Genomic DNA, 26,180 nt, shown 5'->3' with positions numbered 1-26,180 from the left:
AATATATAGAGCTTTTTCTTTTCTTTTGTTTGTTGTTGGATTAGATTCTGAGATTTTCATTTGTTTGTTTGTTTTTTTTTTGTTTGTTTTAAATTGTCCTGTTAGTAACGCTATTACAACTATTTGACTGTTTAATATAATTATTATTTTTTGTAGTTAATTTCGTGTGTGTGTTTTGGTTTTTGTTTCTGTAATATTTTTGTTTTTGTTACAATATGGTAAGGTTATGTTTTACTTTTACTAATGAGCTTTTCGGGGGGTTTGAAATACTTTTGCTTTGCCAATTTTGTTTTCATTGATATTTTGTTTTGCTTTTGTATTATATAAGAGTATGCACTCATTATTAATAATATATTTTAGTTTTTTTGTTTTTACAAAATGTTTATAAGTAATCATGTACATATTGTAGCGCCTGTTGCGGTTGTGTTCTTTTGTTTTGGTTTTTGTTATTATTAATATATGTATAGTATAATTAAATTTTACTTTATCCTTAATACATATAAAATGTTTTTGGTTTGTAATCAACATAACAACTTTGCCCGTTATGAATAATAGATCCTTATACTTTGTTATCGCTTTTCGCATAATATTATTTATTAGGTTTTGATAGTTGATGGGTTATCTTTTTATTTATCCTAGTTTTTGTTTTATTAATTTCTTGCAATAGTAAGTTGATTAATATACTTTTTTCTTTACTTAGTTTTTCGGTATTTATATTAAAAATTTCTCTGGTGGGTCTAATCTGAGAGTTTGTGTAAGTTACTTATATCGATTCATTCTATTTTTCATTACAATTTTAATGGAAGTGTTTTTCTTTTTTTAAATTGGTATGATCGCATTAGGTCGTGTAATTCTATTGGCCATATTTTAAAACGATTTCATTTCACTAAGCGCTTTATAAATCAAGTTATTTTTTAAAATTATAAATATGTGTAAACCCTTTATTATTACATATCATTATTATATGAAATGATATTATGTTGAATTAATTATACAGTGTTTTAAAGTACGTTTACATACCACTCGTTATCCGGATTGATCTTAATGATTGGCCAATCACAATGAATTTGATAATTGAAAACACACAAAAAATTACTGTGATTGATCAACTGTCCGGCTAAAGATTTTATATATAAACGTGCTATAAACCATGGTACAATAAAAAGGTTTGGCAGAGCTACTAGCTGATTACAATTTTTTCTTAAGTGTGCCCGACTTCTGCCAATTCTATGTATTTGTTGTTTTGAAAAATATAAACAAAATATTTTAAAAATTTATTAACTAGATTTACCATGGAATTGAAAAATTGAACACTTAGAATCATATTTTTGAGAGAACGTCCAGGCATTTTATTCATCTTCGCGCTATTTGACTCGTTTTAGAAATGAACAAAAAATACCATATAAATGAAATCAACTTGTTGCCTATAATTTTGAATAAATCTGACAGGAAGCGGGCATAGCCTCAGGACTGTATTTCTGTAGTTTTACGAAGCCTTTCTACCTCCTTATTGTACCATGCTATAAACCATGGTACTAAAACTTACAAGTGTTGTGTTCCCGTATTTATTTTAATCTAGCTAAAGAGAGAATTATTAAACTCTTTCTTAGAGAACTGAACCGGAACAAAAAACAAGCAAAAATTGCAATTCTAGATGACAATCTCTAATAATCAATAATAGTCTCTATATTATCTTTTTCCTTACATTATTTTTGGCTATTTCTTATATTATCCTTTGGGTGGCGTCTATATCCTCCAACAGATGCATATAAACGCTTAATATTAACCCATTAGGGGCATATAACTGTTACGTACCTGGGAATGCCGAAAATAATAAATTATTTATTACTTTTCTGAAATATGCCACTCGTCATACGTAAATATTTCAGATATGAAAATAAATTTTATTTGAAAAAAATGACAATTTCGAGTACTTCAGAAAATGGTTGCCATATTAAGCAAATGAGTCTACCTCTTTATCATTTCGCTCCCTTACTTTACACAATAAAATTTTTCTTCAATTATATATACACATTTTTACATGGTAGAAAAATATAGGTAGACGCATCGACACAGCTGCTGGAATAATGAACTGTCAAACCAATTTTGGAATTGAAAATGTTGAATAAAAAAGTTATTAGATTTGTTTAATTTGTGGAAAAAAACATAAAAATCTACTTATATTTGAAAAAAAAAAAAAACATTAAAATTTTTTTTATATATCAATATTCCCAAGCGTTGATGCACCAACATTGCATCATTGCAATAAATTTGTCGCAGAATTAAAGAGGACTTTTTTGTATTGGAACTTATGCATTTATTTCACATATAATTGAAGGAAATGTCAATCTAATCACATAAACATCTTCGGGGTAAATAAGACTTAAAAGACAACTCTGATTCAAGGCAATTTGTTTTGTGTAAACGCCATATTAGAAATTTATAAATGTCGCACAGCTGTAACAGCTGTCGCCTTTTTTTGTAACTTTGGCAAAATACCCTGTATATACCACAGGTTCCCATCTCTGATTTGTGAATATACAAAGGATTTGTAAATAAACATTGTGACAAAGAAATTTTGTCAAATGAGATATTTTGAAAAAATTGTAAAATTGATTGCATGACTTTGCCTTTTTAATTCTACCATGGGGCAACAAAAAAGGAAAGTAGTGCTACCAATTGATTACATTTTTGTCTGAGTGCCCCGTTATTTAAAAAAAAAAATTTTAAATATTTCAACATGGTAGAATCGAGAAGGTAAAGTCATGCAAACACATGTTTAATTTTTTTTCAAAATTATTTGTTTGACAGCATCTTAGTCAAAATATATATTTATAGACCCATTGCAAATACAGAAATCAGAGATGGAAACCATAGTTTTTGTGCTGTCGAATTTGACAAGGTAAATTACAGAAAATGCGCAGATGGGTATGCTTACCTTCTTCATTTTATCATGGATTTCAAAATCAATGATTGCAAAAAAGTACCACAGTGGAATTAAGAAGGTAACGTTATTTGACAGCATTCCATTGTCAAAACTTCTTTTTTACAAATTCACTGCACATAAACCAATCAGAGATGGGAACCTGTTATGAATTAAGTTAAATTTGATAAGGTACATTACAAAAACTGCAGAGCTGGATATTATAATTTGAAATGAGATTACCTTGATCTGATTGCACCATGAAAAGTACATTGCCGAGCGTGCATTAATGATTATATTTTTAATAAAAAAAATTAAATGAAGGAGGAAAATTATAAAATAGATGTCATTAACTTGTAGCATCTCATTTTCCGTAATTCTGACAGGAAGCGGGCGTAGCCTCAGGGCTGTACTTTAGCAGTTTTAAGCTGGGAATACATAAAGCGCTTATTTGGCTGGCTTAAGTCATCGGCTGGCTTCTTCGGAAATGAACAAAGGAGTCTAGGGTCAAAATCGAACTAGGTCAACCTAAAACTCCTTTGTTCATCTACGAAGAAGCCAGCCGATGACTTAAGCCAGCCAAATATGCGCTTTATGTATTTCCAGCCTTACTCTTTTGCCACATTATTGTACCAAATAGAATTTGACATTGAAAAGAGACATCAAATGAAAAAGTGAAACACGATTGCACGAGTCTAACTATCTATCATGCGTTTACATTTATTTGATTTAATCTCACATATAATGTACCCAGTTGATTTCAATTGTCAATTACATCGCGTATACGACAAATATCATATATTCTCGTAATGCCAATGGAATTGACATTTGAAATACGCGTTTCACAATCAAAGAAATTGATTATCTAAATGATAAATCACGTCATTTAACAGTTCTTAAGATTTATAACTTGTTTTATATAGCGTTCTGTGTACTGCACACACCATTTGTTGTGATGTTATTTAACAAATTTAATTTTTCAATATTGTTTCGCATTTTCAATTTTGCAATACATTACCAATAACACGATCATTGCCAAGTTTATTTTAATGTATGATTCCGGGGAGGTTCAGCTATGAATGACTTTATTATTAAGCTTTCTATCATTCAGCGTTATGCTTTTAATGTCTCTACTTCTGGTAGATATTTACTTCTAAACATTTTTTTCTTTTGTTGGGTTTTACAATTTAAATTACACTGAGATTGATTTTTATAAAAAAGTTTCATTTGGTAAAAAAGTGTCATGTTTGTTTATTGTGTGTGTGTGTGTTTATTTTTGTTTTCAATTTCATATTCATAATTACATATATGAACTTTAAAAAATGTTTAAGCCAATTTTTGTCATTGTTATAAAAATAATTTGATTAATTTTTAATTTTGTTTTTTTTTGTTGTTTGTTTAATAAGTAGAAAAACATTTATCATAAGTATGAAAAATTCGTTATTAAAAGTTATTAAAATAAATACGATTTTTTGTTGTTGTTTTTCTCCATTCGGAAGTAATTTTTTGTGTTTTTTAATAGTTTTATGATTAGTTGTTTGGTTTTTTTATAAGCAGTATAAGGTATAAATATACAATGATCTCAATTTCTAAATATGTTCTATATACGTCTTTACTGTTATTGTGACATTTGTGTTTTGGTTTGTTTGCCATATTAATTATTTTTTATATAAAAATAATATATTTTCTTTTTTGCATTTATTTGAATTTTATTTCGAAGTAACACCGATTAAATGATTTAAAATCACATTTAGACTAGACAAAATTAAATGGAAATTTCGAAAGCGAATTTGAGTTGATTGCTTTTTCCGGTAAATATAAATACATACATATATATACAAAGGTATGTACATTCATGTGTGAACGCGTTTTTATAAACATTTAAATTAAAAATAAAATTTAATAAAGTAAAGAAAAATATGTCCTAATAAAATGCGACAAAAATTTTTTTGTTGGACGAATGTAGGGTAATTTTTCTGTCAAAAATATAATTGTTATTTGAAATTCAAAGAAAGTCAGATCAAAATAGTGCAAAAACTATTAAGTCTATTGCCAATTTGTTGTTAATAGCATGGCTCAATAAGAAAGTTTGATCAAATTCAAGGAAACTAGGAAAATGCAACTCTGTACTGGACTCTTATTGTGTCAAATAGACTTTTAATTGTTTATTTAAAATGTGTTCTCACAAAACTATTATAGTGGGTAAAATCCACAAAACATGAATGGAAGATCGGGTTTTCAACACAAAATTGAATCCAAGATAGTAGGCCAAGATTGTTTTAGCCCAAGATTAGGCATTTTGTTGTCCGCTATCGTGGAAAATATGAATTTCTGTTGTCTCTGAATTTGAAATAATTTCAAATTATTCCCTTTTTTATTCAAAATAATACACACACATATATAACCTCTTACTTTTTTTTACAGAATAGGGGCACCTAAAGAAAAAAAATGTATTTCGGGGGTGGCTTTGTTCCGCCTTCTGTTATTGGGCCATGGTTAATAGTAGTTCTCTCTCGTCCGACCCATGGTACAATAAAAAGGTAAGGTAAGATTAAAAGGTAAGGTAAGTGTGCCCGACTTCTACCAATTTTGTGTATGTATTTGTTGTTTTGAAAAATAAAAACAAAATATTTTCAAAATCAATGATTGGAAGAAACTTAAAATGCGCAGCGCGCATTAATAATTTTGACCAGATTCGCCATGGAATTGAAAGATTGAACACTTGGGAACATATTCTTGAGAGAACATCCAGGCATTTCATTCATCTTTCGAGCTATTTGAATCATTTTAGAAATGAACAAAAAATATCAAATAAATGAAAACCACTTGTTGCCTATAATTTTGAATAATTCTGACAGGAAGCGGGCATAGCCTCAGGGCTATATTTCCACCTCCTTATTGTACCATGGTCCGACCTTATGTTGGTCTTGGGGGAAACGTTTCAAATACCAAAGTTTTTCGAAGGAGTTTTGCTCTACTTTCACTCTTTTTCCCTTTGCACCATTCGTAAAGGAACAAGGAAAGTTAACGGAATAGAAAAGTGGGTTTTATGGGAAGGAGGGAGTAGAATGTTTTAAAGTTAAACTTTTCTTCGGCCCTGACTCGTAAAAACTCGTTTTTCTTCCTGTTGAACTTAACACGTTTGAATTGAGACATATTGTTGCAAGAAGTTAAGGACAAAATAACCCACAATTGTCGATCAATTTTTTATTTCTAATTTCGATTGGCAATGAAACTTGTCTGTAATTAATTCCCTTGTTTTGGATTTTGCATTTAAATTAAAGGAATTACCACAAAATTCCATCCATGAAATCTTCCTCAACATAAACATTTTCTGAAAAAAATTTATGTAAATAACATCAGTTGTTGCATGCTTTAAAAATCTATTCGTCACAATAAGACTCCAGTACAGAGTTGCATTTTTCCTAGTTCCTTTAAAGTAAAACTACCATTCTGGTTTTCACATTATTTAACCGTGATAGAAGAATACAGGTAGCCTCATCGACACAGCTCATGGTAGAAGGATACAGGTAGTCGCATCGACACATCTGCTGGGACAATGAACTGTCAAACCGATTTTGGAATTGAAAATTTTGAGTGAAAAATTATTAAAATTTGTAAAAATTGTTGAAAACTCATGCTATAACAAACTCTGATTTACGTCGTATAAAAAAAAAATTAAAAATCCACTTATTTTTCATAAAAGATTTTAGAAATTTTGACATATCAATGTTCCAAGCGTTGATGCACCTACCTATATTCTTCTACCATGACACAGCTGCTGGGACAATGAACAGTCAAACCAATTTTGGAATTGAAAATGTTGAATGAAAAATGATTGAAATTTGTAAAAATTGTTGAAAATTCCGTATCATTACAAACTCCGATTGGTGTCATATAATAAAACATGTAAAAATGTACTTATTTCTGACAAACAGTTTAAAAAAATTGACATATCAATGTTCCCAAGTGTTGATACGTTTACATTCAAGCTGTTTATGATATTATTTGAAGTATAATGATATATTTGAAGTGGAGTTTGTCAGAAAGTGAGTTTTTAGGAGAGAAAGAGCTGATGGAAGAGCCATTTGTTTTTCTCTTTTACGCAGACTTCCTGTCTGTTAAAGATTTAAGAATTTTCAGTTTTCTTACATTAGGGTTGCACTGAAATAAATGCGTAAGTTTATGATTTTATACACCACAAAAGTTAAGTAAAATGTGTGGCAAAATCTATTAATTCGCATTGTAAGTTTCTTCCTATAATTGTTTTGAAAATATTTTGTTTTTTATTTTTCAAAACAATAAATACATACACAAAAATTTCCAGAAGTTGTACGAACTTAGGAAAAAAAGGATTGATTGGTAGAAGAATACAGGTAGTTGAATCAACACTTGTGAACAACGATATGTCAAAATTTTTAAAATGTTTTGTCAATAAGTGGATTTTTATATATTTTCTTATACGACACCAATCGGAGGTTGTTGTAATATGTATTATTTAACGATTTTTACAAATATAAATACTTTTTCATTTAAAAATTGGTTTGCCAGTTCAATGTCCCAGCAGCTGTGTCGATGCGACTATTTGAATTCTTCTACCATTATATTGACCAAGCCAATTATTAACAGAGTGTTGCCCCAATTTTTTTAGAAAACCACTTTTTTCAAAGCCTATTTTTTACGAGCAAAGGTTAAAAGTTATTTATTGCGGCAAAGGTAAAAACAAAAAAAAAAACTTAACAAAGGCATTTTGTGCAAGCTTTTGAGTTGTTGGTTGCCTTTAAAACGTTTTTATCATTTAGGGACAAGCACGGGAATTTATTTAAAAGTTAAAACTAAACTTGTTATCAAAATTCTCACACGGCACTGGGGTAGAATAAGGGGTCCGAAGCATTCCTGCCGGCGGATTTTTTTCAAAAAACAATCCCGGGCATTGTGTAAAAATTAGCAAAATTTACTTTCTTTCCGTAAAAAACCTTCTTTTAAACAAAATATTTTTCACCATTCTTACTTCTACAGTTCTAATCATTTTTGATTCTCATCCTTCTTCTAATTTTGCCATATTTGAATAATTAAATTTTTGTAATTAACCAAATCGATTGGAAGAAGCCAAAGCAAATATGATCGATTTTATATTACGCAATTGGAACCATTCCGGTTGGAATTTGTGGCAAGCCTGATAATACATCTTGTGGATTTCAACTGTCAATTCGATTTAACGCATACGTAATGAAATTGAAATTTTGAAAGCACTAGATTTATTATATGTAAACATCATAAACATTTTGCAAAATAAAAGAAGAGCTTTAGGGTGAGAGCACATAAAAGGCTCTTTTGACTGGCTTTAATAGGCTAGCTTCTTCGTAAAAGAACAAAGAACACTCCTTGGCCAGTCGATGACTTAAGCCAGTCAAAAATGCCGATTATGTACTCACACCATTTACCATTTTGAAAAGTAAATGAAAGGAGCATTTATGTCTTAATTTTCTTGACAGCTATCATTACAAGTTTCTTGTAAGTAAATTCAGCTAACATTTTCTAAAATTTCTAAACATTAAAATTTAAACATATTCAATTTGGTAGTCCAAATATTTGCATTTTAGGAGTTTGAAAAAAGCAATAAAAAGTAAAGTAGGGCTAGCAGCTGATTACAATTTTTTTTCTAAACGTGACCGACTTCTGCTAATCTTGTATATGTATTTTTGTTTTGAAAAATAAACGCAAAATATGTTCAAAATCGACGACTGGAAAAAACGTGCATTGTGAGACCCGCTTTACACATATTAACCAGTTTGCCATGGAATTGAAAGATTGAATACATTTAATTATATTTTTGAGAGAAAATCCAGGCATTTCATTCATCTTTCACGCTTTTTGAGGAAAGATATCAAATAAATTAAGATAATTTGTTGCATATCATCTTGAATAATTCTAACAGGAACGGGTATAGCCTCAAGACTGTGTTTTTGTAGTTTTACGAAGCTGTTCTATCTCGTTATTGTCTGAAAGTCTGACACATGGTATAGGAATACAGATAGTCGCATTGACACAACTGCTGGGAAAATGAAATGTCAAACTGATTTTGGAATTGAAAATGTTGAATGAAAAATTATTGAAATTTGTAAAAATTGTTGGAAAATGCATAATACAACAACAACCCTCGATTTCTATCGCATAAGAAACCATTTAAAAATCTACTTATTTTTGACAAAATATCTTAAAATTTTTGACATATCAATGTTCCTAAGGCTGGAAATACATAAAGCGCATATTTGGCTGGCCTAAGTCATTGGCTGGCTTCTTCATAAATGAACAAAGGAGTTTTAGGTTGACCTAGTTCGATTTTGGGCCTAGGCTCCTTTGTTCATTTCCGAAGAAGCCAGCCGATGACTTAAGCCAGCCAAATAAGCGCTTTATGTATTCCCAGCTTAAGCGTTGGTGCATCTACCTATATTATTAAGCATGGGTTGACACCAATTTATATGAATGTTTACATACGAAATATATACATATAACATGCGACTAACAACTCAGAGGTTTGGGGTACATTTACACATAAATCTTTATTGGGGCTAAAAGTACGTTTAATACAAAATCTCTACCTTGGTTAACCCTGATAAGTGGAACGCTGACATCAAGTGTTCCTTTAAATCCGATAATTATCAGTTGTTTAAAAGTGATCATCACATGAACTGTCAAACCAATTTTGGAATTGAAAATTTTGAATGAAAAATTAACCATTTTTGAAAAATGCGTATCATAACAACATACGATTGGCTTCGTATAAGAAAACATATGAAAATCTTCATATTTTTCAAAATAAAAAAAAAAAACATTTTAACATTTTAACACTTTTGACGTATCCTTGTTCCCAAGCTTTGATACATCTACATGTGTTCTTCTACCATGAATTGGGCATACATGTAACAAGCTATTAACCATACTAATTTATCAATCAAAGCACATTTCAATTGTCAAATATTAAGTGAATTAATATTTTGCTTAACTCGTATGTAAACATACTTTAAATGAAACAATGGAAGAATAAAAGACAATGAACTGTCGAACCAATTTTGGAAGTGAAAATTTTGAATAATAAAATATTGAAATTTGTAAAAATTGTTGAAAAATGCATGTGGTAATAACCTCCGTTTGACGTCGCATAAGAAAACGTATAAAAATCTTCTTTAATTTAAAAAACATTTTAAAAAATTTGACATAACAATATTCCCAAGCGTTGATTCATCTACCTGTCTCAATCGCCGCGATGTTTGACCAATCACAATACATGTCAATAATCCAATATTTTGTGATTGATGGTCAATATTACACTTAACCCGGATACAAGCTCGTATGTAAACATACTTAACATACATAAAACAATAGGCAATTGCCGTTGCGTTGATCATACAGTGTGAGTGAAACGTACGCAATGTGTTGTTCACTTCCAACATGTGAAATGTCAAAATATTGTCGAATTAAAGGGATTCCTTGTTAATTGTGTCATGTATTCTTTTGAAAAAAGAAATTAAAAAAAGAATTTGTAATTAAAGATAATATTTAATTTTATTTAGTTTTCTGTTTTTTATTTATACAACAACGAAATTAATAGTTTGTTAGTTGTTTTTTTTTTTTTTTTTTTTTTGCTTTCTGGTTTACATAGACACATAGTACATACAAAATGTAAAAATGATTTGGGTTTTTTCTTTTTATTTCACCGATTATATTAGTTCTTGTAATAAAAACATTCGAATTTTTTAAAACATAAATATTGTGTTTTTTCCATTCCGTTTTGTTTTTCGAAATTTCCTGTTTTTTGTTCTAATAATTATTTATAATTTTGTATATAGTTTTTGGATTTGGTTTTTGTTAGGGTTTGCTTCGAATAAGAGTATAGTAAATGTTAAGTATAAATATTATTGTATCGATTGATATGCAAATATGTCATTTTTTTACTAATATTTGTTATGTACGCGTCATCGCTACTTCGTCTTTTAAGGTAAGGTCTATAAAATTATTAACAAAAAAAGGTTAATTTTTGGATTTACAAAAGATGAATATTAAATAATCAGACTACGATTTGTTTGTTTTTGTTTTCTTATATTTTTCTTTGAAATATCTTATTTACATTTAAAAAATGTTATAAATATAAAAAGGGCGCTTGATTTATGTTTGTTTTTCATGTAAAAAAAATTGAAAACAATTGGCCGGAGTTATTTTTCCTGTTTAATTTTGAGGTTCAAAAATGTCAGAAAAATAAATGTATTTTCCCGATTCAAACCGAAATATTAGGGAATTTTTCATTTGCTGGTGTAATTTTTTAACATTTTGTTTTCATGTTTTATTTACTCTCTTATTAGCGAAGAGTTTTAACCCCTTGTGGCCAAGTGTTATAAAGATCGCCTAATCCTTGTTTTCTACTTATAATTTTTACACGTTTTTTTAAATGAGAAAACTAACAAAAAATAAATAAAATCCCAATTAATGTAAGTGTTGAATTTCTTTGTCTTTTTTTGTTTTGTATTTTTATAAAAATATAAATTCTAATATATATTTTTTTCAATTAAAATATATTTTTCAAATTGCTTATCAGGTTGTTTCTTTGTTGTTGTTGGAAGTTTGCATTTTGTTTAAAAAATATTTTTTGTTTTTCTTCTGAAATGTAGTGTGTGGACTATTTGTGTAAACTAATTACGCCAGTTATTTTTACTAAACTCTTGTTGTTGTTTTTGCTGTTTTGTGTAAAATGTTGTTGCATCGTTTTGTTTTAAATTTGTTAATATTCCAACCGTTTAGTTTGCTTTTTGTTGTCTTCTAATAGAATTAATCTCTTTCACTTTTTGTTGTTGTTGTTTTGTAACACGATAACATATTATTGTATGACTTGTTGTTGTTGATTCAAAACTACAAATTAATGAAGTATAAAAGTACAAAATTTTTGTTTTTTTTTAATCTTCTTCTTTTTCTTTGCATATTTTTTTAATATAATTTCTACATGATTTGTTGACTTGTCTGTTTTATAGATTTATAAATATATATATATATTCATATAAACATGTTGTTTAAGTTTTTCTTTAAAGGTACATAAATGTTGTTGTCTTGACTTAAAAAATTAAAGTTTTTTTTTTATTTTAATAAAAAAATGTTTTACTTTTTTTGCATGCATATTAAATGAAGTTTTCTTTTGTTGTTTTTTTTTTTTTGGTTTAAGAATATAATTTATATATATTTTTTAACAATAGCACATTTGATTCATTATTTAGGTTCTTCATTTGTCTAAATTTTATTTAAGTCTAAAATCTAATCTCAAACACTTGAATATTATTTTGTCTTCGGTTTTCTTTTTTTGGGTTTTTGTTTGATATAAAAATACAAAGTGTCTTAGCATATCGAAAATTATGAGAATTATAAAAAGAGGCCTTAGGTAAGTGAAAAATAAAGGAGATTACAATCATATTTTGAATATTAATGGTGGGTATTTCTCTGTAATAAGTTGAGGCTTTTGCAAGAGGTTATTTTTCATATAGTATGTATGTATGTGTATGCATGAGATAAGTGAAAAATTCAATATAATGTACAAAAAGATCATAAGAGAAACAAAACACATAAATCATAAACATATGAGCTTCGCCTTAACAGGGCAAAACTCAAATATCATAATTTTTTGAAATTGAAGTAACCGACCAAATCCTCTTTGGAGCACAACTAAATCACAGCATTTTACATTAAACACGACATTTCAAATCAAATGAGCAAGCGTGGTACAATGAAATAAAGGTAATTTCAAATTAGCATTCCCAGCTCTGCATTTTGTGTTATTTACCTTGTCAAATTTTAAGGGATAAACATGAGTTCCCTTCTCTGATTTTGTGTGTATACACTGGATTTATGAATATAGATTTTGACAATGAGATGTTGTCAAATGTATTAATTTGAAAAACATTGTAAACATATGATTACATGACTTTACCTTCTTAGTTCTACCATGCGCGCAAGGTAAACACTAAGAATATTATTGACTATTCCATCATTTGTTTCGTTTTATTTTGCAAGTTGGGATTACATTAAACTCTCACTAAACACATATTTTTCGTGTCAGAGTTTTAAGCACAGATGATCAAAAGTTGAGAGAGAGAGTTAATGGGAGACGAATGTGCCCTTGATAATCAAACACCAGTGTTGCCACCAAGAAAATTTCATATTACACACGGAGGATGAGAATGAACATGTATCTAAATTTTTTTATATGTATAAATAACTATATGGCAAACTTAAATTTAAATATGATTAAATCTATAAGGTTTTATTGAACATTTCTTGTATCGGTCAAAAGTGAGTGCCTCCATTCCAATATACCATCATTGGTAGTTTAAATCGCAGTAATTTTTTTTTTTTTTTTTTTTTTTTATTTTCATATTTTCATATTCAATATTGATTACATTCAATTTGGCCTCAGCGCCGTAAGGCTTTAAAGAGGCAAGTTGGCAAAAAAAAATCATATGTTTACATACAAAATTAAAAAATTTACATACTTAAAAAAAATAAATGATTACGCCAGAAATTCTTCAACATTACGCATTATATGTTTTTTTAATTGGGTTTTGAACATTGATAAGGTTGTTAATGATTTTATTTGTTGGGGTAAATTATTAAAAGCTTTACTACCACAATATTCAATTCTTTGTTTTGTAGTTTCACTACGACAGAGTACTACATTAAACTGATTCGGATTACGAATATTGAACTGGTGTTGCCTATAAGAAAATGATATTGTATGATGTCCTATACAATGTACACATTTGAACATATAGATTAACAGTTTCAAATGGTAAATACCGTGAATAGGTAACACAGTTGGAAAAATGTCTTTATATAAGCATATCGTTGGAAATCTCATGGGTAAATTGGCGACTGCTTTCAATGCTCTATTTTGCAACCTTTGAAGACTTTTCAATTGACAACTTTTATTAAAACCATAAATTATAGCCAAATAATTGCAATGACTCTGAACAAGCGATTGAAATATGAGAAATTTAGTCTTTTGATTAAACTTATTTTTAAACTTATAAAGCAGCCCAATGGCTGCCGAGACCTTAGATTTTATATGTTCAATATGTTGGTCCCATACTAGATTGCTTTCCAAGAAAAGTCCTAAATACTTTACAACACTGACTTCACGAATTTCCTTCCCATCAACAAAAACACTGAAGCTGTTATCAAATCGAAAATGAGGCCTAAATCTTATAAGTTGAGTCTTTCCAGAATTAATAAAAAGCTTATTTATCCGAGCGTATTCAAATATTAATGCTGCATCCCGTTCTATATATGGTTTGACTCCAGTTTCATGTTTGAATGGATATAGTAGACAAATATCGTCAGCATATAAAAACAGCTTACCAGATAGTCCAAGATTTTTCATATCATTTATATAGATAGAAAACAGCAATGGACCAAGAACGCTACCCTGTGGAACCCCATATTTCACAAAATTAACACAACTTCTCTCTTCCTGGATTTGAACAAATTGCTTTCGGTTGTGCAAATAGCTTTTCAATAGAGACAGCTCTCTCCCTTGTATTCCATAATACTTTAATTTTTCGATTAAAATTTTGTGATCAATAAGATCGAAAGCTTTACTAAGGTCATAAAAAATGCCTACAACACCACTGTTTCCGCTATCCAACCCATGACATATAGAATTGATGACACTCACTGTGGCTTCTTCCGTTCCACAACCTTTCCTAAACCCAAACTGGTAATCATATAACATGTGGTTTTCATTAAAATATGAAGTGAGTTTGTCATATAAGATTCTTTCAAATATGTTATTAATCTGAGGTAAAACAGAAATTGGCCGAAACTTATTAATATCATCACAAATCTTTTCTTTTGGAATTGGAATTACCTTGTGAATTTTTAATATTTCTGGGTAAATGGCGGAGCTGACCATGGAATTGAAAATAGTCACCAAAAATGGAACCAGTAGATCAGCGGATGAATCAAAAATTTTTGGTGAGATACCGTCATGGCCAGAACTTTTGCCTCGTTTGATATGCATTATTATTTCATTAATCTCGACATCAGACGTGAAAGCAAGAGAAAATTCGCTGTGACAATGAGTCAAAGTGAGCAACGAATTGCAATGGTCATACGGGTTAGATATTATTTGTTCTCTTAACTTCTCAACAGCCTCCAAAAAGAAAATATTTATTTTGTTTGCAGTATCCGCATCACTTAGACACGTATTTGTGTTGGAATTTTTTAACTTTATTTGATTCTTTTTGTTTCTTCCAAGAGTTTCGTTCAAAAAGCGCCATGTTTTTTTAGGATCTGTATAAGTCTCGCTTAAGTTTGTTTCGTAATATGCGTTTTGAGATTGCTTATAAGCCTTTTTTATCACTTTGCTAATTCTTCTAAGATCCTGAGCAATCAAACTATCATTAGGTTTCTTTCTTCTTCTTTTTAATAATTTTTCTTTCACCTGAAAAAGATTTCTCAAATTTCCGTTAACCCAAGGAGATATTTTTTCCCTTAAATCTTCCCTTCTCCGAAGTCTGAGGGTACCAAAGTCGATAGCATTCTGTATACACGATATCAGACAATTTGTGTCAACTGATGGGTTATTCGATAAAGTTATTGTAGATAAATGATTTAGTAAATAGGACCGTACTTTGGAGTAATCACATCTAGAATGTTCCGAGATAGTACAATTCCGCCGAACAACACGCCGATCAAACAAAACGGAAATCAAATTATGATCAGAAATTTCATTCACAACAGAATCAGTGCATACATTATTCGGTGTATTTACATAAACGTGATCAATGGATCTGTTACTCAAAGGTCGAGTGACCAGGTTATGAGAGTTTTCAAAATCATATGTAGAAAGCAGATTATTTAAATTTACAGCAGAGTTTTGCATTAAAACATCAATGTTGGCATCACCTACAAAAATACACGGGTTACGTCCATGATTTGAAAGTAAATTTTCAAGAAGACTTAAAAATATGGTTTCACAGCATTTAGGTGACCTGTAAAAACTGCAAATGTGCAATGGTTTATTATTTACTCTTATATCAGAAAGTTGTACTACAATAGATTCAAAATAATGCTGGCTTTGGCATTGCTGTATAGAAAACGTAACGTTATCACGAATATATAATGATGTCCCACCATACCCATCAGATCTACAACAATGTACCACATTGTACCCTGGAACATTATAAATTTGTACAATATCATCAGAAAACCATGTTTCCTGAACAGCAATAACAACCGGAAGTGCAGAAAACTTTGCAACAAGACATTTAAACTTATTGAATTTTGTAATTGATGAAATACTTCTGGCATTTAATGAAATCATACTAAAATATTCACTAAAATTTTTTAATTTTATATTAAATTCTTCAAAATGTTTAAAATATTGGTTAATCATAAAAATAAAATAATTTGAAAAAATAATAAACGTAAAAGAAAAATATACATAAAAAGATTAACATGGCGATTCAAAGTTGTTGTCAGAATCTTCACCAGTAGCTACATGCCTTGATCTCCTTTTTTCTTGAAAAGTTGCAGCTTCTTCCAATAATTTGTCAACATGATCCTTGTCTCGTATCAACTTAGCTTTAGATAAGTCACTTTTCTTCACGAAAACTCTGCCAGACGATACGTAAACAGACCTATATCCCACTTTCTTCAAAGACTTTGCATAATTAAACAATTCCATACATTCGCGACTGAGAAAATCGTTTACATAAACATTCTTTGTATCTTCCATGTCTTTCAATTTCGGTTTGATCGACATGAGCGCTTCCTTGGATTTCCGTGAATCAAACTTCACAACAACGGTTTTTCTTTCATTTTCTTTTCTACTTCTAAGAAAAAACGCATCAGAAATAGATTTCTCTTCAATTTCTACACCTGCAGCTTTGGACAACTTTACAATGGTGGCGGCTGCCGATAAATCTTTTATCTCCCTTACACCAGTAACAATGCAATCATTTTTGACTCTTTGGTCATTTAAAAATTTTACGGATTTTTTTAAATCGGTAACTTCTTGTTTGAGTGCTTTGTTTTCTTTTTGCACCAGCTCCAATTTGCGGTTATTCTCAGCTACGCCTCTGAGAATGTCATCATATTGCTGGGACATGAATGTCATCGTTTCATGCATAACACTCAGCTGATCCAGCTTCTTGAGTTCCCTTTTAATGTCCTCTAACTCATCTTTGACCGAAATATTGTTTTTGTTGCCCTTCTTGTTGTTACAAACATGACAAACAAATTCTTCGTTCTCATTGTCAAGCAGACGTTTAAACTGGCGTTTATCTAGCTGAGTGCATACATCATGATACTCTCTTTCGCACTCATCACACTCTATGCTTTGATCATTTTCTTCGATAACCAGCTTACATTGAAAACAAATATTTTTTTTCTTCAAGCTTCGTCTGTTTGATGGAGCCATATTCCAATCACTTCACTGTTATTACCGTTCGCTTGATATTAATTTGACACTTCAAACTCCCAACTATGTTTTAAACTTTTGCTTTTTTGTTTTTTTTAAAAATTGTATGCGGAGCTCAAAGAAAAATGACGTTTACACAACAAGGGTTGCCAACTCCAATGTTTTTGCAAACATTGTATTTCTTAACCTTTCTGCAATTACTTAAAGCACTAAATATGCGGTTGCATAACTCTGAAATACTCCCCCTTTGGCTTAACTTCATATTACTCTCCCTTATAGAGAGTAATAACTTTCAAAACTAACAGCTTTGTAATATTTGCTGGTCGCTACAAATATCCCGATTTCATGGCGACGAAGGGAATGGTCCCTTGGTTTTTTTTTCAGTGTTTTGGCATGACGACTATTTTATTAAAAACAAAGCACTTTAAGTTCGAGCATTTTCAAGAAAATGAGAATCACATTTACTTCTGTCTTCCCAAAAATCATTAGCTAAATAATCTTTCTGCAGAAGCTTTTGAGAAGAACAGGATAATTAATAAGCTGTTGCAAAAAGATGAACCTTTGATGTTTGACAGCGGCAATAATAAGTATCCTGTGTTGCAATGTGAAGTAATATATATTTAAATTTTTTATTACGTGGTGCGAAATAAACGCATAGTCTACACAATATTAAAATTGGACAGTCAGAACCATTGAAAAACAATGTAATTATAGGGTAACAAAATTGGAAGAAAATAGAATTTCTTTCTCTCTATCCGATGCTGCTTCACTTCACCAAACACGGCAGATTCTATTAAAGAGAGAATACGTGAAGGTTTATGTTTGTTCGCTTGAGGCACTCATGACTGTTCTGTATGTTCTTTTATTTATGATTCTATGACATAAAATCTATGACTGGGCCGGACAAGGAGTCGCACATTTATGCTCTCCCTAAAATTGCTATATAGAACGAAAAAAAGTTTAAATTCATTATATATACCAAATATATATAATATTTTATAAAATATGATTCGAGTAAATACGCGTTAATTTTTCTTAACTACGTCAATAAATCCAATAAATTACACATGAATTAAACATACCATACCAATTGCACATGGGTCACACATGCAGTGAAAAATTACACACGATATGTGTAAGTACACATGAGGTGGCAACACTGATGGCAATGTTGCAATTACCCGAAAAAAGAAGTTAGTCTCAGCATATTTTAGCTATTGGCAATTCGAATTTCATTCCTTTATATAGGCGCCTCAAAGTATGCTACACTCAAACGAATATAGAACATATAAGTGTAACATCGGCCTATGGTGAAATCAATTGCTAGCTAACATTTGATTTTTTTTGTGAATTTTGTTCGGAAACTTCTACCTGAAATATTGAATTGACAGAATGAATAAGAATTTTTTTATGTGTTTGTTTTCTCTTTCGAGACGAGCTTAATGATCTGAAATTTGAAACAAAAGTTATGTAAAAAGAGCGATTCAAATGAGAAATTGCAACTCATGTTCTTCTCCTTCCCGTGATTTATATTTGGACAAATAAATTAAAAAAATCTTTATTTTGAAAGGAAAATCTTTATTCAGAAAGGATTTTAATCTTCAAAGGAAATATAAAAAATGCAACTCTGCACTAGAGTCATATTAGGTGTGCTTCGCTACCTTAAAATTTGTAGCAATTGTTTTTGGAAGTTGTCTGCAAAAACAAAAATGAGAAATGATGTGAAATTTTGACAGTTCTTTCACTGAAAGTTTGCAAATTCTTGCAGAACAAATTTCTTCTTGCAATCATTTGCAACTCCTGTTCTTTTCCTTCCCGTGATTTATGTTTGGACAAACAAATTTAAAAATTTTGGAAATTTTGTTTTTTTTTTTTTAGCTCATTTATATATTTATGGAGGACTCGTCAGCTGATTGCTTGCAAGTTTATGCAGGGATTCCGTCTGTTTACTTTTTGAAGTTTCCTTTGCAAAAGAGAATAAAACTATCTTACTCTCTCGGAAAGAAGTTGCTGGACAATGTCTGTAGGAAAAGTAACCAGACAGACCTACTGGTTTATTTTATTTTTTTTTCACACAAAGCCAGAAAAGTTATGAATTTGACGTTGGGGTAATTTCAATACATTTGCTCAGTAAAATGTACAGATTTAAACATTTTCTGTTTTATGACAAGTTTTGCAGGCAAAATTAAAAATTCTCAAAACGAGGCGCATACATTTTGCAAAAAATCTGTTTCTTCAAAGTTTGTACATGGCTGTACAAGTAAATTGCGTGTTTAAAGTTGTGGCGAAGTTTTGGATGATTTTTATAACAAAAAAGGAACAAGTAGTGCGATTCTGTAAGCCTTTCACATTTTTTTGGTATAACTATAGTGTAATCTGCCACAGAATCCCAATACTGTCGTTAACTAAAAAAAACTAGGCAAATCAATAAATGGATACAATAAAAATAACATTTTTTTTGTTTTATTTTTATTTATTAAAAAAATTAATAAAAACATGTTTTGCTTTAGGCAATTGGTATCAATAATAATAAAAATGTATAAAAAGTATAAAAATTTCTCTACATAAAAATGATTTTCAATACAAAAAAATATATAAAATGTGTATGTGTAACAAATAATAATTAAAAAAATATAATATTTAAAATAATAAAAAAGTAAACAAACACATTTGTATGTCGTCTCTCTATGGTTGTGTGTGTAGATTAGCATCATGTAAACAATGTTTAACAGTGTTTCAAACTAATTAAATACAAAAAATTGCAATTATATGTATATACTAGTTAAAAAAAGTTACAAAAAAGAATTCTTCTATAAAAATGAGAAATTAACAAATTTGATTTATAGCTACTCAAACTTAATGATTTAATGCATAATGTAAAAAAATATATAAAAAACACAAGAAAATACATAACAAGGCTGCTTAAACAGATGACGGTGGCCACAGAGGCTAAACGAGAGTTTGGTTGATTTGGGGATCGGGAACGGGATCAAGAGGAGCCTTAGATATAACATTCATATTAAATTTGTTTTTAACAAGATAAATAATATTTAACAGTATAAAACGTATGCATAATTGTTTTTTTTTTGTTTGTTTTGTTTTAATAGTAATATAGATTGTACAATATTATGAAAAAATTATTTAACAGTATTCCATTTATAGTTTTTTTTTCTTGGTTTGGTTAAATTTAGTCAAAGAAAAGTGGGCTTTTGAGAGAAGGGAGATTTTGAGGAGAGAGAGAGAGAGGTGTTGTAAAGATAATATTAACATAGATAAACTTAACAATTGAAACAAATTTCCGTGACATTTTGCTAGTCCCAGCAGCTGTGGAAACGTTAAAGAATGGCAACTCTGTTTTATAAACTGTCATCCGTAAGAGATTTAAAATCCCCACCATTTTTCGACATTTCCGCTTCCGCATGCAGTGTTGTATTTCTAATTGTCTACCATCAGCTGTTGGGCTCTTCTTATTCTACTTCTTCCTTTCCATTGATTTACTTACAAAAAAGGGATTCTTTCTTTACGTGAAAAATCGTTAGCTTTAATACATATTCTATTAAATATTAAATAGTATTTTGTTTAAAATGTGTATAAAAAATTAACAGTGAAAAAATATATACTTTTGTTTATGACTTTATCCAGTATCGTCTTCGTCTTATTCTTCTGGTTTTTTTTTTACTACATATTATTATGTTCTAAAAAAATTACAGCTAATTACAAAAATTAGAAACAAATAAAAAAATATTTTATATTTCTTGTTTTTTCTTCTTCTTTTTTTTTCTTATACAAAGTTGTTTTTTGTTTTGTTTTATTAAGTCCTTGATGAAACTAATTTTTATCGTGTTTTTGTTTTTCTTTTGTTTTCCTTTAAGCATTTAAAAAAATATATAATGATTCATTCATTTTTTACTTGCTTTTACAGCTAGATATTTGCGTTATTTGCAATATATGGTTGTAGTTGTGTTTGTGTGTTGTCTGTGTGTGTGTCTTATGGGACTCTTTGTTGTAAGTGTAGTTGTGTTGACTTTTAATTGGCAACTAAAAGTTGTTGATAGGAGCCAGTGGCATTGGAATAGAATGAATTGAGACCATCGATTAATTTCGAGTTAGCCGAAGCATTGGAGGAGTTCGACGACGATGACGAGTCTTGTTGGCTAGTGCTGTTGTTGACAGCGGCCACAGCAGCCACAACTGCATTGGCAGCATTTTGACGTTCCGTATTTGCAGCTGTTACCGCAGCATTTGCAGAGCTCGCTGGGGGCACGGGACTGACAGCAGTGCTTTCATTGGCGCCATTGGTTACTGTTACAGTAATGTTGGCAGCATTGTTGTTGGTATTGCTATTGCTGTTGTTGGAGCCGGCAGCTGAGTCCTTGGCAATATTTTCGGCAATATTTGAAGCTTTCATATTGCCCAACGAATGATGAGCGCCACCAACACCACCATTCATGGCAATGGGAGATTGTGGCTGTTGATGTTGTTGTTGCTGCTGCTGTGCCATATGATGATTTCCTCCGATGTTATAAAAACCATGTGGTTCCAAATAGTTATTGAATTTACCGTGACCCACACCATTGTTAGTTGGGGCAAACAATCCATTGCTATCGGCACCATGGAAGTGAGTGGCATCGAACAGATTACGATGATGATTATTGAATTGTGGATACATGCCCATAGCCATGCTGGGGAAATAGAAGGGATCGCCACCATTTTGTGCCATACCCAAAGACAAGGGATTTGGCGATAGAGATCGTGCCGGTGAGACGGGTCCAATGGGGCCAAAATGATTGCCAGGCTGTCCGGGACCGCCAACACCATTGGGTGAATGCCCATGACCACCATGATGTATTTGCTGTTGTTGCATGGCACGTTGTTTTATATAGTTTGAGAACTCTGTTGGGGACATACGATATGAAGTGCTGTAAGAGAGAAGAAAACTTGTCTGTTAACGGATTTCAAATGAAGCGGAATTGAAAACTAAGTTATGCTATAAGCCATGGCGTAATAATAAGCGGTTCCTGAAAATTGCAAAAACCAGATCATGGTAGAAGAATACAGTTAGACGCATCAACACAGGTGTTGGGACAATGAACTGTCAAACCAATTTTGGAATTAAAAATTTAGAATATAAAATTATTCAAATTTGTAAAAATTGTCGAAAAACGCATATTATAATAACCTCCGATTGACGTCTGATTATATTTGAAAAAATATTTTAAAATTTTTGACATAAAAATGTTCCCAAGCGTTGATGTCTCTACCTATGTCACTTTTACCATGAACCAGATGTAATGTCAACACTTGTTTACACTTTGACATTTTGAAAGTTTTTTGATTTCAATTGTAGTTTTTATTGTAATTTTTATGACATATGCTATGTGATTTCAATCACAATAATATATTTTGACATTAAATTTGGTAGCCAGCTGGCTCTTTGTGATGTCTGAGCTAAATTTGACAATTGAAATCAGGTTCAGAAAACAGGTAGGTGCATCAACGCTTGGGAACATTAATATGTCAAAATTTATTTAAAAACAATTCAAAAATAAGAAGATTTTTACAAATTTTCTTATGACATCAATCGAAGGTTGTTATTTAATTTTTAATTCAACCTTTTCTTTTAAAATTTTCAATTTCTAAATTGGTTGACAGTTCATTGTCTTAGCAGCTGTGTCGATGCGACTGTGTCGTGAAAATACAACAATGTTGCCATTTTTGGTTGAACAAAACGCGAAAACACTGTTGTCGGCCACAGGTGGCAACAATGTTGCATTTTCATACCGAAGTCACAATTTTAGCTTTGATCTGTTTTAAAGTACGTTTAGATTTACGAAATCCACTTGATCTCCAATTTCATAGCGTATACCATAGTAGAAGAATATAGGTAATCGTAACGACACAGCTGCTGGGACGATGAACTGTCAGACCAATTTTGGAATTGAAATTTTTGAATGAACATTTATTTAAATTTATAAAAATTGTTAAAAAATCATATCATAACAATCTCCGATTGGCGTCGTATAGGAAAACATATACAAATCCACTTATTTTTGAAGAAACATTTAAACATTTTTGACGTATCAATGTTCCCAAGCGTTTAGGCATCTACCTGTATTCTTCTACCATGTCGTATACATAAAATAATAACCACTAGATTTATGAATACAATATACCATGGTAGAAGAATATAGGTAGTCGCGTCGACACAGCTGCTGGGACAATGAACTGTCAAACCAATTTTGGAATTGAAAATGTTGAATGAAAAATTATTTTGATTTGCAAAAATTTTTGAAAAACGCGAATTATAATAGCCTCCTTCTAAGTTAGAATAAGAAAACATATAAAAATCTACTTATATTTTAAAAAACATTTCAATTTTTTTGACATATCAATGCTCCCACGCGTTGATGCATCTACCTGTATTCTTCTGCCATGCAATATACGCAACGTATACGCTACGTAATTCACATGGAGTAGAGTCGAGTGGATTTAGTAGTCTAAACGTGCTCTTAAATTTATTTCACGAAATTAATTACAAATTCGTTTTGTTTATTATTTTCAACCTAAAATGAAGATGCCATTGTGAAAAAATGCTGTGACTACCAGTTACTTTTACAAAAAGCTTGCCATATCTCTGTAAGAAATGCATAAACTTTAAAGGAAAGATGTAATAATGAGAATCCGATAATGTGAACTTTATCCTTCACTTTTCCTAAAGTAAGGGATAACAAAAGTGGACTATAAAGGGAAGATATAAGAACGGGCCATAGAAGTATAAAGATGGGACAAGACAGAGTCAATATATGGCGATCCTTTTTTTATATTAACATGGTGCTGTCATGAACTGTTATCTAGATAGTAAAGACACAAACCATTTGCTCAGAATGCATTTTGTCTAGTATTTACTATTTTAGGTCTTTGCTTTGTTCCTCTACGAAGAAGCCAGCCGATGACTTAATCCAGCCTTTATGTATTCCAACCTTAAGGGTTTTACATATGGGCTGTCGCTTTTATTATCCAACCAAGGGAATTTCCGTATGTATGTCAAAATTACCATTTTACATGCGACTCATAATTCTTGCTATCACACACTTGCATATGTTTTTTTATTTTCTTTGATTTAATGAATTTCTGCCGCAAATTTAATTTCATATATTTTCACAACACTTTTGATTAATTATATTTTCCGATGAAAATAGGGCTCGCTGTGATCGATAAAGTACATATGCAACATCTACATATGGGAAATTTTACACTACAAATGTGCAACACTTATTTTCTGATAGCAGCTTAAATTAAGGATAAAAAATATATTAGTCGTTAAAAGATTTTGATAGAAACAATGATGTAAGCTTCTATATAATTTGTTCAATGCAACTTTTGATTTTTAAAGTTATCGATTTTAATGGAAATCACGAAATTGAGAATTCCCCAGTTCTATTTGATATCTAACTTGATTTTTTTTTATAATGAACTTATATAGAACGAATTAAAAAGGGTACTTACTTATTTGATCTTTTGGAATTAGTTTTCAATTTTGTCGAACCAAATTTCGTTTGAGCAAAGGTAGCTGTAGTGAATGTCAATGGTGCCTGAGAACGTTGCATAAATCCAACATTGTTTACACCGGGTGCAGTTACTGGATTCGGACTGCCCTTATAGGTAGGAGAATTGGATGTAGCCGAGAGGGGTGATGAGCCAGCCATGGGAGAAGTTTTAGGACTTAAACTCAAACTATTCATGCTCGAGTTGACAGCATCGATAGGGCGGAAACATTGGGCCTCAGGATTAAATGTCTTATTCACTTCTCCATCAGCGGATGAGTTATCTTCCTGATTGTCACTATTCTCGGAATAGAGAATCTAAAAAACAAGGGGAAAATGATAATGGAAACTGTTCGGATGTCATGGGGTGTGTTCATGCAACTTACCTTAACGGCACCCTTTTCACCGATTCGATAAGACACCTCACCGGGATCCACCCACACGGAAAGCTCATTTGGAAGATTTTCTAGAATATCTGTTATTGGAACACCACTTTCACGAGCGGCCCGTTCCAAAACGGAATCAATGGGATCGCCTGTTTTTAGGCAACGAAATGCAGAACCCTGAAATAATTAATAATAAAAGTAATAGATTAATAATTTGTAAGGCAACAAGTTTTTTAATGCAAACACAAGAAGTAACTGGGGTATTTCATGAAATTCGATGATAATGACATGTGATAAAAAGAAACTGAGAGAAGGAAAAATCACGGATATTTTGTGGAGATTTTAAAAGCAGAGTTGTAACGTGCGTTTCTATCATTTTGCTTGTAATTGTTAATCAATAAAAACATAAAAAACAAGCATTCCCACTTTTTATTGGTGTTATAGTGGGGAAACAATTATAAAACCATGTTCCTTTATAAATAAAAATTTTTTGGAAGGACATTCGGATTCGACTTTTAATATCTGTCAAGAATTCTTTCATAAAAAAGTAGGCGGATTTGATGGGAAACATCTGTTCAGCCTCTTTATAAATAATAATATGATTAACAACCAAAAATCAAAACCATCTCATGCACATTCCTCATATTATAGGGTCCTGTGGCAACTCCGTCCCAGATAAATCAACAGAAGAGACAACAAAGGGGAAAACAAAAGTTAGTTGCTCGCGAGATTATCACTATCACAGTTGAAACAAATCGATTTCAACAAATTTAATTCATTTTTATTGTTTTTTTCAATAATAAATAAATAATTATTGTAACGATTATACGATTTTATTTCCTCGATAACTAAATACTATAACAATA

At 30.6% G+C, this 26,180-nt stretch overlaps 1 protein-coding gene across 5 annotated transcripts in view; it reads right to left on the bottom strand.

Annotated features, from left to right (window-relative positions):
- Positions 1 to 63: 63 nt before the first annotated feature.
- Positions 64 to 26,180, bottom strand: part of LOC101894598 (protein Tob1) — a 106,150-nt gene continuing 80,033 nt past the window's right edge. For all 5 annotated transcript variants that reach the window (XM_020037387.2, XM_020037388.2, XM_020037386.2 and 2 more), the window contains 3 exons: positions 25,315 to 25,491; positions 24,891 to 25,246; positions 64 to 22,303 (listed from right to left, as the gene is read on the bottom strand). In XM_020037387.2, the coding sequence (XP_019892946.1) occupies positions 21,412 to 22,303; positions 24,891 to 25,246; positions 25,315 to 25,491 (1,425 nt within the window). In that variant the 3' untranslated portion in view covers positions 64 to 21,411. The remainder of the gene's footprint in view (positions 22,304 to 24,890; positions 25,247 to 25,314; positions 25,492 to 26,180) is intronic.

The sequence above is a fragment of the Musca domestica genome, unplaced genomic scaffold, assembly GCF_030504385.1.
Source record: "Musca domestica strain aabys unplaced genomic scaffold, Musca_domestica.polishedcontigs.V.1.1 22, whole genome shotgun sequence".
Taxonomy (NCBI): Eukaryota; Metazoa; Arthropoda; class Insecta; order Diptera; family Muscidae; genus Musca; species Musca domestica.
Note: the sequence above shows the minus strand (reverse complement) of the source record. Positions and strands in the feature narration are given on the sequence as shown.